The sequence below is a fragment of the Carcharhinus amblyrhynchos genome, chromosome 18, assembly GCF_965287045.1.
Source record: "Carcharhinus amblyrhynchos chromosome 18, sCarAmb.v2.hapA, whole genome shotgun sequence".
Taxonomy (NCBI): Eukaryota; Metazoa; Chordata; class Chondrichthyes; order Carcharhiniformes; family Carcharhinidae; genus Carcharhinus; species Carcharhinus amblyrhynchos.
The window spans coordinates 8408237-8424359 of NC_137341.1; the positions used below are offsets into that span (position 1 = coordinate 8408237).

Genomic DNA, 16123 nt, shown 5'->3' on the forward strand with positions numbered 1-16123 from the left:
AAGGGTGATATGACTCAAACTGGACATTTATGGAATCCCTGCAGTGCAGAAGGAGGCCATCTGGCCCATCGAGACTGCACCAGCCACAATCCCACCCAGGCTCTATCCCCCACAATGCCATGTATTTATCCTTCTCGTTGCCCTGACACTTAGAGGCGATTTAGCACGGTCAATCCATCTAACCCGCACGCCTTTAGAGTGTGGGAGGAAACCGGAGCACCCGGAGGAAACAGACACGGGGAGAACGTGCAAACTCTGCACAGAAAGTGACCCAAGCTGGAATCGAACCCGGGTTCCCTGGTGCTGTCAGGCAGCAGTGCCAACCACTGTGCCGGCCCACATTGAGCAGGCTCAGGATTTGAGCCTGTGTCAGTCCACCCCAGCTTCACTGGGCTGCTACACATTCTCGCTGGCCGACTGATGTGCTGTGTTTACTGTACCGTCTATCAGCTGCCGCTGCTGATGTATGATCTCGTCACAGAGAGCTCGATGCTGCTCGTAGTGCTGGATGACAAAGTCTTTCTGTTGCAGGATGTTCTCCTTCTGCAGCAGGGTGGACTGGATCTCTGTGTTCTCCATCTCCAGCTCGTGGACTTTACATAGCAGACTCATGATCTCTTGCTGGTCCTTGTTATTGAGCCACTTTGGGAGCAGGTCCTCCATCTTTGAGACTTTGGCCTTGGTGTCTTCCAACTTCTGTTCTAACTCACACTATAAAACAAGAATGAAGACAAAAGCCTTTCACTGACTCGGCTCTGAAATGTGGATAAAGTCCTAAATGAATGAGAAAGTGTGTTAATGCATAACCTCCAATGACTGAATAATTTACCCGGGTTCCTCTGGGTGCTCAGGTTTCCTCCCACACTCCAAAGATGTGCAGGGTAGGTGGATTGGCCATGCTAAATTGCCCCTTAGTGTCAGGGGGATTAGGATTGTGGATATGCGGGGTTACAGGGATGGGACCTGGGTGGGATTGGGGTCGGTGCATATGGCACCAGAGTCAGGCAACTTCTTGCTGTGCCCTTCTAACTCTATCTTTCACTCTTGCTCTATGCTTTTAAAGCTTTATTCTAACTCTTTTAAACACTCAAACAATGCTTTAATGCAATATTTTACAGATTTGGCAATCCTTAGGGTCTTGGAGATGTACTTACCTCGCATTAAGCTGATCTTTCTCTACACTCCAGCTATGAGTGTAAGACTACATTCTGACTCGCTCTTTTCCTTCTCTATGAATGGTATGCTGTGTCTGTGTAGCGCGCAAGAAACAGTGCTTTTCACTGTATGCTAATACTTGTGACAATAGTAAATTAAATCAAATCAAAATGGCCTCTTTCTGCACTGTAGATTCTCCGATTAAAATAACAGGTACATTCCTGGATGCTCCACTATCATCCCCACATGGATCCTTTGAATAGTCGTGCATGGCAATATCTCCGTACTGAAAGGGTGGCACGGTGGCACGCTACTGCCTCACAGAGCCAGGAACTTGGATTCAGTTCCTGCCCCGGGTCACTGTCTGTGTGGAGTCTGCACGTTCTTCCTGTGTCTGCATGGGTTTCCTCCGGGTGCTCCGGTTTCCTCCCACACTCCAAAAATGTGTGGGTTAGGTGAATTGGACATGCTCAATTGCCCTTTAGTGTCAGGAATATTATCAGGGTAAATGCATGGGGTTATGGGGATAGGGCCTGGGTGGGATTATTGTTGGTGCAGGCTCGATGGGCTGAATGGCCTCCTTCTGCACTGTAGGGATTCTATGAAGTCTCAGAGCAAGATAGAGATGAATTTTCACCTTCACTGCCTGGTTAACCTGACAGAGTGAAACATCTCGCATGTTGTGGAAGTCACTGAGCTAAGGCATGGGAGAGGGAGGTGGTGGGTGCTGGTTCTCTGTCCCACTTTATTCTGCACTGGTGCCATGTTCCAGCTACAAAAGTTCTACCAGTTTCCCCCAGTGAGACCTCACACATCCGAGGCTCCATTCAAAGATGAGCAGGGGTGTTCTGGCCAACTGTAAGCCCTAAAGCACCTCAGACAAGGTTTAAGAAACAGAAACACCCATCAGGTCAAGGCACCACATTCTGTGCAGAAGGTGCTGAGAACAGAAGCTACAGTTTTTCAATGTATTTCCACATCAGAAGATTCCTGGTCTGATTTTAACTGAAATATTAATGGCAATACTACTATTCTATCTTTTTTACTCAGTTCTGAATTGTCAAAGAGCCATAGAGATATATAGCATGGAAATTCGTCCATGGTTTCCTGAACTGAACTAGTTCCATTTTCTGTTTATCCCATATTCCTCAAAATCTTTCCTATCCATGTTCAGGTTTTTAGGTGTCCGGATCAGCACCAACTTGTCCTAATCCCCCCATGCTGACACTATCGTTAAGAAAGCCCAACAACGCCTCTAATTTCTCAGGAGACTCAGAAAATTTGGCACGCTCGCTACAACTCTCACAAATTTCTACAGATGCACCATAGAAAGCATTCTTTCTGATTGTATCACAACTTGGTATGGCTCCTGCTCTGCGCAAGACTGCAAGAAACTACAAAGGGTCATGAATGAAGCCAGTCCATCACTCAAACCAGTCTCCCATCCACTAACAGTGTCTACACTTCCCACTGCCTGGAAAAAGTAGCCAGAATAATCAAGGACCCCATGAACTCTCTCTTGCACCTTCTTCCATCAGGAAAAAGATACATAAATCTGAGGTCACGTACCAGCCGACTCAAGAACAACTGCTGCCATCAGGCTGTTGAATGGACCTACCTCGCATTAAGTTGATCTTTCTCTACACCCTAGCTATGACTGTAACATCACATTCTGCACTCTCTCGTTTCCTTCCCTCTATACAGTATGCTTTGAGTGTATAGCGTGCAAGAAACAACACTTTTCACTGTATGTTAATATATGTGACAGTGATGAATCAAATCAAATACCACTCCAAATGTATTTTAAGTATAATTGCCCCCGCCTCTACCACCTCCTCTGGCAGCTCATTCCACATACGAACCACCCTATGTGTGGAAAAGTTGCCCCTCAGGTCACTTTTAAATCTTACCCCTCTCACCTTAAACCTACACCCTCCAGTTTTGGATTTACCTACTCTAGGGAAAAGCTATTCATCTTATCTATGCCCCTCATGATTTTATAAACCTCTATAAGGTCACCCCTCATCCTCCTATGCTCAAGGGAAAAAAGTCTCAGCCTATCCAGCCTCTCCTTATAATTCAAACCTTCCAGTCCCAGTAACATCCTTGCAAATCTCTTTTGCACCATTTTACCATAGTTACTACAGTCTATAGAACAAAGAACAGTACAGCACAGGAACAGACCCTTCAGCCCTCCAAGCCAGCACCAATCATGATGCCTGCCTGCAGAATCCATATCCTTCCACTCCCCTCCTATCGTGTATTCATCTAGCTGCCCCTTAAATGGCACTATCGTACCTCCTCCCACCACCTCCCCGGGCACCGCGTTCCAGACATTCACCACTCTCTGCGTAAAGACTTGCCTCGCACATCTCCTCTAAACTTTTCCCCACGCACCTTAAACCTACGTCCCCGAGTACTTGACTTTTCTACCCTGGGAAAGAGCATCTGTCCATCCAAACCTCAATCAGGTCACCCTTCCAGCGAGAACAAACCCAATTTTACATAACATTATATAACCTATGGTTTTCAAAAGAGGAATATAACCCTCAAACGCCTTGTGCACGATTATTTTATGAGGCTCTGCCTGTTGGTATTTGCCTGACATCAGGTGTTGCTGGTGGAATCTGCAAGTGGTCATTCAGGACAATGCTTTCATGTGTATAACTACCGGCTGCTTTGCTCTGTCTCACTGCCAGCTCTTCACTGTTTCTGCGTGAGAGCTGCAGGCACCACCTCCTAAGAACATAAGAACATAAGAAATAGGAGCAGGAGTAGGCCATCTGGCCCTTCGAGCCTGCCCCGCCATTCAATAAGATCATGGCTGATCTGTCGTGGCTCAGTTCCACTTTCCCGCCCTCTCCCCATAACCCTTAATCCCCTCTCTTATCAAAAACCCATCAACCCGCTTCTTAAAAATATTTAGCGAGGCAGCCTCCACCACTTCAACGGGCAGAGAATTCCAGAGATTCACCACCCTTTGAGTGAAGAAGTTCCTCCTCAACTCTGTTCTGAACCGCCCCCCCTTTATCTCCTACACGCATTTCATCCCCTGGGAGAGCCTGCAGTAACAGCTGTGTAGCTGTTCTCTGCTGCTGCTGCACTCTTTCATGATTGTCCTGTTACCAGTTCCAGGTACAACCTCTACCTGATTGCTGCTGCGTCATTCCAGGGGACAATCTGCATTAGAGCCTGCAGCTGAGGCATCTGATAGAGCAAATCTCCGGCAGGGAGGTAGCCCCTCGTCCCAGGATTGAGTCGAGTAAATAATAGTTAAAGTTAATGTTTATTTAGTAGTTGCAAGTAAGGCTTACATTAACACCGCAATGAAGTTACTGCAAAATTTCCATCGTCGCCACATTCCGGCCCCTGCTCGGGTCAACGCACCTATCAGCGCGTCTTTCAAACTGTGGGAGGAAACCGGAGTACCTGGAGGAAGCCCATGCAGACATGGGGAGAACATGCAAACTCCACACAGACAGTGATTTGAGGCTGGAATTGAACCCGGGTCTCTGGTGCTGTGGGGCAGCAGTGCTAACCACTGTGCTGCTTCTAATGCAGTTATATATTATTGTTCCCTTTATTTGAAAAAAGATACAACTGCGTTTAAAGCAGTTTAAACAAGGACAGTACAACGCAGAAACAGCCGCTTCGGCCCACCAAACCTGTGCCAACACATGATACCTTTCTAAGCTAAAGACCTTTTGCCTTAAAGCAGTCCACATCCCTCTGTTCCCTGCTTATCCATGTATCTGTCAAGATGCCTATTCAGTGGGAAGGTTAGTGACATAGTGTTCAGTGAAGAAGGTTGACCTGGATTGCAACGGGATCTTGATCCATTGGGCCAGTGGGCTGATGAATGGCAGATGAAGTTTAATTTAGATAAATGTGAGGTGATGCATTTTAGTAGATTGAACCAGGGCAGGACTTACTCAGTTAATGGTAGGGTGTTGGGAAGAGTTACAGAACAAAAGAGATCTAAGGGTGACAGTTCATAGCTCCTTGAAAGTGGAGTCACAGGTGGACAGGGTGGTGAAGAAGGTATTCAGCATGCTTGGTTTCATTGGGCAGAACATTGAATACAGGAGTTGGGACACTTTGCTGAAGTTGCACAAGACATTAGTAAGGCCGCACTTGGAATACGGTGTACAGTTCTGGTCACCCTATTATAGAAAGGATATTATTAAACTAGAAAGAGCGCAGAAGAGATTCACTAGGATGCGACCGGGATTGATGGTTTGAGTTATAAGGAAAGGCTGGATAGGCTGGGACTTTTTTCTCTGAAGCGTAGAAGGCTGAGGGGTGATCTTATAGAGGTCTATAAAACAGGGGCATTGACAAGGTAGATAGTCAACATCTTTTCCCAAAGATAGGGGAGTCTCAGATTGCATCCTCCTAAAGACTACTGTTCACTATTTATTATCTTGCAAACTTTCCTCTCATCTGCAAACTTTAAAACTGTTCTCTCCATACACAAGCCCAGATCATTTGGATAGAATGAGAAATACAATAATCATAATTAGTCTAAAACTGGCGATCTGATCACTATCTCAGTGTTGGATCTTGCTGCACTGTAAATTGGCTGCTGAATTTCCTATGTATCAGGTTCAAAGTTTATTTATTAGTGTCACAAATGGCTTACATTAACACTGCAATGAAGTTACTGTGAAAATCCCCCAGTTGCCACACTCCGACGCCTGTTCGGGTACACGGAGGAAGAATTTAGCACAGCCAATGCACCTAACCAACACATCTTTCAGGCTGTGGGAGGAAACTAGAGCACCAGAATGAAACCCACGCAGATACGGGGAGAACGTGGAGACTCCACACAGACAGTGATCCAAGCAAGGAATTGAACCGGGTCCTTGGCGATCTGATGCAGCAGTGCTAACCACTGTGCCGCCCCACTGTCTGTATCTGCAGATATCTATGTCTGAATCTGTATCTGCAGGTAAATGACAGGGTGGCATGGTGGCATAGTGGTTAGCACTACTGCCTCACAGTGCCAGGGGCCCTGGGTTTGATTCACAGCTTGGGTCACTGTCAGTGTGGAGTTTGCAATTTCTCCCCATGTCTGCGTGGGTTTCCTCCGGGTGCTCCGGTTTCCTCCCACAGTCCAAAGATGTGCAGGTTAGGTTGATTGGCCATGCTAAGTTGCCCCTTATTGAGCCAGGATTCATAGGTTGGAGGGATTAATGGGGTAAACACATGGAGTTCCAGGGATAGGGCCTGGGTGGGATTGTAGTCGGTGCAGGGTCATGGGCTGAATGGCCTCCTTCTGAATGGTAGGAATTCTATGATTCTATGAAATTTAACAGAGGGTCAAAGTTAATATCTTGGACATAAGAGAATAGGTAGTTGCCTGTTCTCTGCTTATCATCGTGGCTGCTATCAGGGTTTGACTCATTTTTATTCTCTGTTCAGCACCAGACTCCATCCAAGATCTAAACTAAATGAATATTTTACCATCACAGTGAATAGTTTTCAAGGTTTGAAAAGCTTAGTGAATACAATGGCTTTTCAAACACCAAATCCTCAAATCAATCAAAGTTCAATCTGTTGACATATCAATGGTATAATCTGAACCACTCGCTATGTACACGAGCACCTTTTAAAAATGATTTCATGGGACGTGGGCATCGCTGGCAAGGCCAGCATTTTTATTGCCCATCTCTAGTTGCCCTTGAGAAGATGGTGGCGAGCTGCCTTCCGGACCCGCCGCAGTCCGTATTACTTGAATGGCTGGAAAAAATAACATTCCTCCTCTTCTAATGATGACTGGAGGACAAAATAAACACAAAGACCAGAATTTTCCAGCCCCGGCAGCCACTGAAATTCCCATTTACATCAGCGGGACTGGAAGATTCTGTCAGGTTTTCCAGCCCCAGCAAGTCATTGAAATTCCCATTTAAATTGGTGGGACGGGAAGATTCAGGTGGGTTTTCCAGCCCCGGCGAGGCATTGAAATCCCCGTTACATTGGCGGGACTGGAAGATCCCGCTGATGCAAGGGGCTGGAAAATCCCGGCAGAGTATCACGCGGAAAGTTAAAGGTCCCGTCGCTCCAACTTGACGACTTTACCTTGAGGGCTGCGGTTTTCCGTTGCTCGACCAGGAGCATGCCGAGTTCCTCCCGTGCCACGGCCACCTCCAGCGGTTCAGGCATGTCCGCCTCCTCCGCCATTCCCAGCTCCCCCTCATCCTCATCTGGCTCTTTGTCAGCCTTCTCGCTCCACTTCTCTTCCCACCACTTCCAATCGCGCTTTGCTTTCTCCCGCTCCCAGCTGGAGAGAAAACATCAACAAAATAAAATCCATCAACTTCTAAATAACCACAACAGAAATCCGAAAATACAAATTAGGAGCAAGAACAAATTAGGCCCTCAAGCCTGATCTGCCATTCAAGAAGGTCATGGCTTACGTGACTATCACTTCCAACCGACCCCCAATAATCTTTCACCTCTTTGCTTATCAAGAATCTATCTATTTAGCTCGACCATAAAATATTCAAAGCCTCCACTTCCACTCTGTCCCAAGTCGGCCACCCCTTATTAAATCTAGATTTTCCCACAAGAGGAAACATCCTCTCCACGTCAGACAACCCAAGTAACAGGTCACATAAAAGTGACAATATATCATTCACAAATCGATGCAACCTGATGAAAAACAAAATCAGTCAGGTACATTTAAAAATGAGTCATAAGAACATAAGAAATAGGAGCAGGAGTAGGCCATCTGGCCCTTCGAGCCTGCCCCGCCATTCAATAAGATCACGGCCGATCTGTCGTGGCTCAGTTCCACATTCCCGCCCTCTCCCCATAACCCATAATCCCCTCGCTTATCAAAAACCCATCAACCCGCGTCTTAGAAATGTTTAGCGAGGCAGCCTCCACCACTTCAACAGGCAGAGAATTCCAGAGATTCACCACCCTTTGAGTGAAGAAGTTCTTCCTCAACTCCGTTCTAAACCGCCCCCCCTTTATCTTGTGGCTGTGCCCCCTAGGCCTACTGTCCTTTCTGAGCGGGAAGAGTCTCTCCACCTCTATCCTATCCATCCCATTCATCATCTTATACATCTCAATGAGATCTCCCCTTATTCTTCTAAACTCTAACGAGTACAAGCCTACGAGTCCCGGCCCGCTTGTTAAGTTTATTTATTCGTGTCACAAGTAGGCTTACATTAACACTGCAATGAAGTCACTGTGAAAACTCAGGCCCTATCCCCACAATCTCACACATTTTCCAATGATAAATCCAGCTAACCTACACTAAGGGGCAATTTAGCATGGCCAGTTCACCAAACCTGCACATCGCTGGGCACTAAGGAGCAATTTAGAATGGCCAATACACCTAACCCGCACATCTTTGGACCGTGGGAGGAAACCAATATCACAAGTAGACTTATATTAACGCTGCAATGAAGTTACTGTGAAAATTCCCTCGTCGCCACACTCTGGCATGTGTTCAGGTACACTGACGGAGATTTTAGCATGGCCAATGCACCATAACCAACACATCTTTCAGCCCGTGGGAGGAAACTGGAGCACCCAGAGGAAACCCATGCAGACACGGGGAGAACGTGCAAACTCCGCATAGACAGAGGCGATGTCAGGGGTAAGTTTTTCACTCAGAGGGGGGTGGGTGAGTGGAATCGGCTGCCGTCGGTGGTGGTGGACGCAAACTCGTTGGGGTCTTTTAAGAGACTTCTGGATGAGTACGTGGGATTTAACGGGATTGAGGGTTATAGATAGGCCTGGTAGGTTGGGATATGATCAGCACAACTTGTGGGCCGAAGGGCCTGTTTGTGCTGTCGTGTTCTATGCTCCAAGCTGGGAATCGAACCTGGGTCCCTGGTGCAGTGAGGTAGCAGTGCTAACCACTGGGCTATCACTGGTTAATAGAATTCAGCCAGTGTCATTTCACTGGAAATTCTAGCACCGAAATGAATATTCAGCAGTTTTTAGAATGGTCTTCGATCAACGGCTATCAGCAACCCTTGCCTCCTGGGTCTTGTGTCAATCTGGAGGACGGGATGGGTTCTGTGGTGCCTTTGGCCATCTTATTACTGTTGCTATTTTTACTGCGATACAATGTAAAATGTGTATAACCGAGTTAACAAGAAGGTGAGCAAACAATCCTCCTCTGAGTTCACCCGAGCCCATTGAGCAGCGAGCGGGTGTTACAATTACATTAATACAGACATCAGTGAGGATTTATCAAAGCAATACAATTCTGTCAGTGCTGTACACAATATCTATAATATATCTGTGCTCTCTGACTATTACCTCCACTGGAGTCCAATGATTTCAGATTGTGGAGGATGTAAAAGATTGCAGCGAGGAATACATTACAGAGCCAGCCAATGTGATGACACTTCAGGCAGCAGGAGTAATTAATAAAGCTGTAACAAGCCTTGGGGTCAGACTCAGCTTTATGTACTAGGTAAGGCCCGAGTGACTTGAAGCCTGTGGCATTTCTTGGACTAAACAACGCGTCTATATTAATTATGAAGCGATTCCACAATCTGCTGCTGGTGCCCTGAACTCTCCCGATACGTCACCGGACACAGCTGAGCATCCAACGTCTCCTCTGAGGAAACTAGAACTGTTCACATGCAAGGTTACAGAGGGATAGGACATTCAGCCCCTTGAGCCATTCAGTTCGATTAGGCTTGATCCACCTAAGTTCATAAATTCAAAAGAGAAAGGAGCAGGATTAGGCCATTCGGCCCATCGAGTCTGCTCTGCCATTCAATCACGGCTGATGTGTTCCTCATCCCTATTTTCCTGCCTTCTCCCCATAACCCTTCCACCCATTACCAAATAAAAATCTGTCTAACTCCTCCTTAAATGTACTCACTGTCCCAGCATCCACCGCACTTTAGGGTAGCGAATCCCACAGATTCACAACATTTTGGGAGAAGTAGTTTCTCCACAACTCTGTTTTAAATTTGCTACCCCTTATCCTAAGACTATGACCTGTTATCCATACCTTGACTCTATTTGATTCCATACCCCCTCCTTTCAAAAACTGGCCAATCTCAGTGTTGGAATGCTCAATTGTTCTAGCTTCAATGTCTTTTCCGGCGAGAGGGTTCTAAATTCCCAATGGCCTTTATATGAAGAAGGATGGCATGGTGGCACAGTGGTGAGCACTGTTGCCTTGCAGCGCCAAGGACCCGGGTTCGATTCTGGCCTTGAGTGAATGTCTGTGTGTGTGGAGTTTGTATGTTCTCCACTGTGTCTGCAGGGGTTTCCTTCAGGTGCTCAGGTCTCCTCCCACACTCCAAAGATGTGGATTGGCCATGCTAAATTGCCCTTAGTGTCCCAGGGGAATTAGCGGGGTAGATATGTGGGCTTACAGGAAAAGGGCCTGAGTAAGGTGCTCTGTTGGAGAGTCGGCACAGACTCACTGGGCCCAATATCCTCCCTTCAATGGTTCTGAAGGAGCATCTTTACCCAAGCCCAGTCTTCAGCCCTATCCCCATAACCCCAGATATGCAGTGTGACTAATCCATCGAACCCACACCAGAAGGATCTCAAATCTTCTCAAATTATTAAGTGTCATGTATGTACAAGGTTCATAGAAACATATAAACTAGAAGCAGGAGTAGGCCATTCAGCCCTTCAAGTCCGCTCTGCCCTTCATGATGATCATCAAATTCAATATCCTGATCCCCCCTTCCCCCATTTCCCTTGATCCCTTTAGTCCCCAAGACCCATAGCTAATTTCTTCTTGAAGTCAAACAACGTTTTGGCCTCAACTACCTTCTCTGGGTGAAGAAATTTCTCCTCACCTCAGATCAATTCTTATCCTCAAACGATGAACAGAAACATAGGTTCATACACAAATAGATGTTTCAAAATCATACCAAAGGCATCAGAACAAATAGATATACTCAAATTGTGTGCATGAGTAGTTGATACTGAATCTACCCCATAGCGTTCATCAACAGGTGAGGCCGAAAGGAACTGGGTTATATCAATTTCCGTTGTCTGACCCTTTTACTCTCTGTCATCCCAAAATTGGTGCGGTGGATTGGTAGCAAGTTAAGAAGTTAAATATTTCAGTTCCAACCCTTTGTCTAGGTGTGCCGAACCCCCAACTCCATCAGTGAAATTCATCCCCCCACTCCCCTTCCCATCACCCACAATCTCCCTCATGACTTCTACACTCCTTTGACAGAGGTTTACCCATCCAGCTAGCCAACCTCTCAATCTGGCTTGTGATACCGGGAAACAATGTTCAAGAATTGTAATCCAATCATAGGGCCCGATTTTACCATCGCGTAGCGCCCGTTTTCGGGGGCACGAAAACTTGGTCAAGTCGGGCATGAGGTGAGTGGTGCGATCTGTGCCCGTCTCCGCACCAGTTCCCCCTTTACCAAGGCCCGAAAATGGCCACAATCAGGACAGTGCCCGAAATGGATGCGACGGCCATTTAATTGTATTTGCATGTATTTAAATGGACTTAATTGTCTGTACACTGAACCTTAGCAGCACTTCACCTTTTACCATTGTGTTCGCCCATCCAGAATTGCCACAAAACAGACATGTTCCATGGAAGTCTGATTCGGGTGCGCCAGTTAGCGAGGAGGTAGGTGCTGAGCGTCCAATGGCTCTCTGCTTGGGATTGGTGGATGGGGGGGAAGGGAGGTCCACTATCACCCTGCTTGAGAACGGTAGAGGGGATGGGGAAGTAAGGGGCCGGTAATCAGTCTGAACGGCGAGGGTAGGGAGGGGGTGACAAGGGGGTCAGTAACATTGTGAGGGTGGGGCAATGTCTGTGGGGACCAGGGTGAGGCATGATCTGGCCTGGGATTGATGTGGCAAGGAAGTCGCAATCTTTCTTTTTTCTGCACATGCGCAGTTGGAGACACTGATCAGGGCTGCAGGATTTCGGGCACGTTAAGCCCCGCCCACAGACTTCAGCGTGATTCGAATTGCTGATAATTTTTCAGGCAGAGTGTGTAAGGGGGTACCTCAGAACGGATCTAAAAGTCAGATCTGAAACACTCTCAGTTTCAAATCCACCCAGCACTTAGAATCAAGATGGTAAAATGAGGCTTAGAGAATCCCTGCAGTGTAGAAGGAGGCCATTCGGCCCATCGAGTCTGCACCAACCACAATGCCACCCAGGCCCTTTTCCCCGAACCCCACCCTGCTAATTCCTCGAATATAAAACAGTACCCCCTAGTTCTGGACTCCCCCACAAGAGGAAGCATCATTTCCATGTCCAGCTTCTCAAGACAATTCAGGGTTTAGATGGTGCCAGACCTGGTGACTTCTTGCAAGCTGTCCCCAGCAAACCCTACAATTCTATACACTCATTCTCCGCTTTTAAAACTCTTATAAACTCTCTAACAATGATGACTGTAACACTACATTCTGCACCCTCTTTTTTCCTTCTCTACGAAAGGTATGCTTTGTCTGTATAGTACGCAAGAAACAATACTTTTCACTGTATACTAATACAATGATAAATCAAATATACTTCAAACACGTCACGTCACCCCTCACTCCTCTGAACTCCAGTGGAAACAAACCAGTCTGTCCAACTTTCCTCGTAAGATAACCCACTCATTCCAGGTATCATTCTAGTAAACACCTAGTAATGGGGGCAATAAATACTGCTCTAGCCAACGGTGCCCGCATCCCATCAACGGATTTAAAAAGGCATGGTGTGAAGGACAAATCCTGTCTGACTAAATTGATCAGAAAAAGCACTGAAGATGCAAGAAGGCAGTCGAAGGCTGGTGATTGTCTGCTGCTGGCCACTGGGGTAAAAGTGCCCCTTCGGAGCATGGGCATTCTGCTTGGCATGGCCAAAGGTCAGGAACTGTGATTTGCTGCTTGCACATACTCAGGAATCCAGGACAGCAGATTCTCAGAAGGCCAGACACTCCCTGCAAGGTTGGCCATTGCTGCAGTCATCCAAGTGAGAGTGACTTCTGGAGGGAATTCCAAGGCGAGGACTTTAAAGGTGAAAATCAGAAATTCTCACGAGGGAGACAAAGTTTCATTGAGATTGGTTGACTCACGTTATGACTAATGTCTGGGTGGGTCACCGAGAAATCCACAGAATCAGTTTTGGTTGCATCTGTGTCATGTGGTGTGTCTGACCACAGTTGTTTGCTTGTTGATTCACGTGTACCTCATACTGACACTGAACATTGGAGTGTAAGGTAGATATTATAAATTGTTTTATCTTCTGTGATAAAGTTTATGTTTGTTTCCACAAAACCTGTTGAAACTTTTGTCTTAATTCTATCAGTAAGCTTCTTAAATCTCAAACTTTGTCTATTTTAAGCAAAACATGAGTGGTCCCCAACTGGATCTCACCAACAATTTGGGATCTGGTCAAAGATCATAACAGGTGTAATATTTATAATTCTCCCGTCCTCTGGCACCATGTACCTGAGACGGATTGGGAAGCGGAGGCACCAACTCTGCAATCTCAGCTCTTGCTTCACTCAGCAATAAATCCGTCAGACCAATCGACTTATCTACCTCATCTTGATCTATTTTTATCTTCTCCAGTATCCTGGCAACACATGGCTATATCAAAGTCCTTTTTCCCTCTTCCCTTGATAAATACTGATGCAAACTAGTCTTTCAATACCATGGCCATGTCTTCTATCACTAGTGACTATCACCATTTTGGTCCCGAATGGACACCGCTGCTCCTTTGACAATCTACTTATTGTTAATATGCTCACACACAACTTTTAGATTCCCTTATATGTTAACTACCAATCTATCCTCTTGCTTCTCTTCATTTCCTTTGTATATACTTTTTGCATTCATCCCGATTCTCCCTCGAGCTGGCGTCTGTCATGTAGCCCCAATATACCACTTCATCCTATACTAAAACCTGTATCATCCTGGGAATTCTGGCTTCCGCTGCCCCTCCTTTCCTCTTTCCAATTCCAGTCAAAGAACGAAGAATAGTACAATGCAGGAACAGGCCATTCGGCCCTCCAAGCCTGCACCAATCTTGATGCCTGCCTAAACTAAAACTGTACGCACTTATGGAGTCATGGTCACCGTTAGGCCTTTAATTCAATTCTTTTTCTTGAATTCAAATTTCACCATCTGCTGTGGCGGGATTTGAACCAGAACATTACCCTGGGTCTCTAGATGATGAGTCCAGTGACAATGCCACTGTGCCACTGCCTCCCCAGAGAAGTGGTGACTGAAGTAGCAGATGGAAGAATGTCTGTAGTCACAAATAGGTCAGACCAGATAAGAATGGTAGATTTCCTTCTCAGCTGGCTTTTTTATGGCAAACATGATTTTTAATTCCAGACTTTTTTGACTGAATTCAAATTTCACTATCTGTTGTGGTGGGATTCGAACCCAAATACCCTCAGCACTACCCTCGCTCTCTGGATTATGAGTCCAGCGATAAAACCACGATACTACTTCGACACAATGTAAGGGCTGGGGAATGAGCAGTAGGGGACTATTTGCAAGTAATCTGAAGTATTTTTCTCTCTGACTTGTGGTACAGTTCCACAGGGAGCATCCAACATCTTGCTCAAGGCAGTGACTATCAATAGATCATAGAATTCCTCCAGTACAGAAGGAAGCCGTTCGGCCCATCAAGTCTGTACCGACCCCAACCCCAACATTCCTGTAACCCCACACATTTACCCTACTAATCTCCCTGACATTAAGGGGCAATTTAGCATGGCCAATCAATCCACCCACACATCTTTGGACTGTGGGATGAAACCGGAATACCTGGAGGTGCTCCCACCATCTCCCCTAGACAGCGCATTCCAGACAGTCACCACCCTCTGTGTAAAAACAACCTGCCTCGCACATCTCTTCTAAACAGCTCCCCAAGCACCTTAAACCTCTGTCCCCTCGTACTCGGATAATGCCGCTGGGTTTGTTGAGAAGTTGGAATGGGGGGGTGGTAACAGGGGCTCTGATCACAATTCCTTGTTCTTCCTAAGACATGTAGATTGTAGCAGTATCAGCTACATTTGTGCCTGCACAGTACTGAAGCAGACCTCGTCCACTTGCTGCAAGACCTGGACAATATTCAGCCTCGCGCTGACATTTGCACCACGCAAGTGCCAGGCAATGACCTCCACAAAGAGAGAATCTAATCATCTCCCCTTGATAGTCAATGGCATTACCATCACTGAATCCCACACTATCAACATCCTGGGGGGGGTTAGTGTTGACCAGTAACTGAACTGGACCAACCATATAAACACTGTGGCTCCAAGAGCAGATAAAAAGCTGTAATTTCTGCGGTGTGTAACTCACCTCCTGACTCCCCAAAGCCCGTCCACCATCTACAGGGCGTAAGTCGGAAGTGTGATGGAATATTCTCCACTTGCCTGGATGAGTGCAATTCCAACAACATTCAAGGAGTTCGACACCATCCAGGACAAAGTGGAACGGTGGCTGCCTCACAGCGCCAAGGATCTGGGTTCGATTCCTGGCTTGGGTCACTGTCTGTGTGGAGCTTATACATTCTCCCCATGTCTGCATGGATTTCCTCCGAACACTCTGGTTTTCTCCCACTATCCAAAGATGTATGGGTTCGGTTGATTGGCCATGTAAAATTGCCCTTTAGTGTCCCAGGATGCGTAGGCTAGAGGGATTAATAAAGTAAATGTGTGGGGCGATGGGGATAGGGCCTGGTGGGATTGTCAGTGCAGACTTGATGGGCTGAATGGCCTCCTTCTGCACTGTATGGTTTCAATGATTCTATAACCCACTTGATTGGCACCCCTTCCACCACCTCCAACATCTGCTGCTTCCTCCACCAATGCACAGTAACAGCAGTGTGTACCATCTACACGATGCACTGCAGGAACTCACCAAGGCTCCTTTGATAGCACCTTCCAATCCTGTGACCTTATCCACCTGGGAGGACAAGGGCAGCAGATACCTGGGAATACCAACACCTGGAGGTTCTCCTTTAAGTCACTCACCATCCGAATTTGGA

At 46.6% G+C, this 16123-nt stretch overlaps 1 protein-coding gene across 3 annotated transcripts in view; it reads right to left on the reverse strand.

Moving 5' to 3' along the window:
• Positions 1 to 16123, reverse strand: part of LOC145354813 (kinesin-like protein KIF19) — a 159338-nt gene that overhangs the window by 49794 nt on the left and 93421 nt on the right. For all 3 annotated transcript variants that reach the window (XM_080206312.1, XM_080206313.1, XM_080206311.1), the window contains exons 12-13: positions 7237 to 7438; positions 441 to 711 (exon numbers count right to left, since the gene is read on the reverse strand). In XM_080206312.1, coding sequence (XP_080062438.1) covers positions 441 to 711; positions 7237 to 7438 — 473 coding nt within the window. The remainder of the gene's footprint in view (positions 1 to 440; positions 712 to 7236; positions 7439 to 16123) is intronic.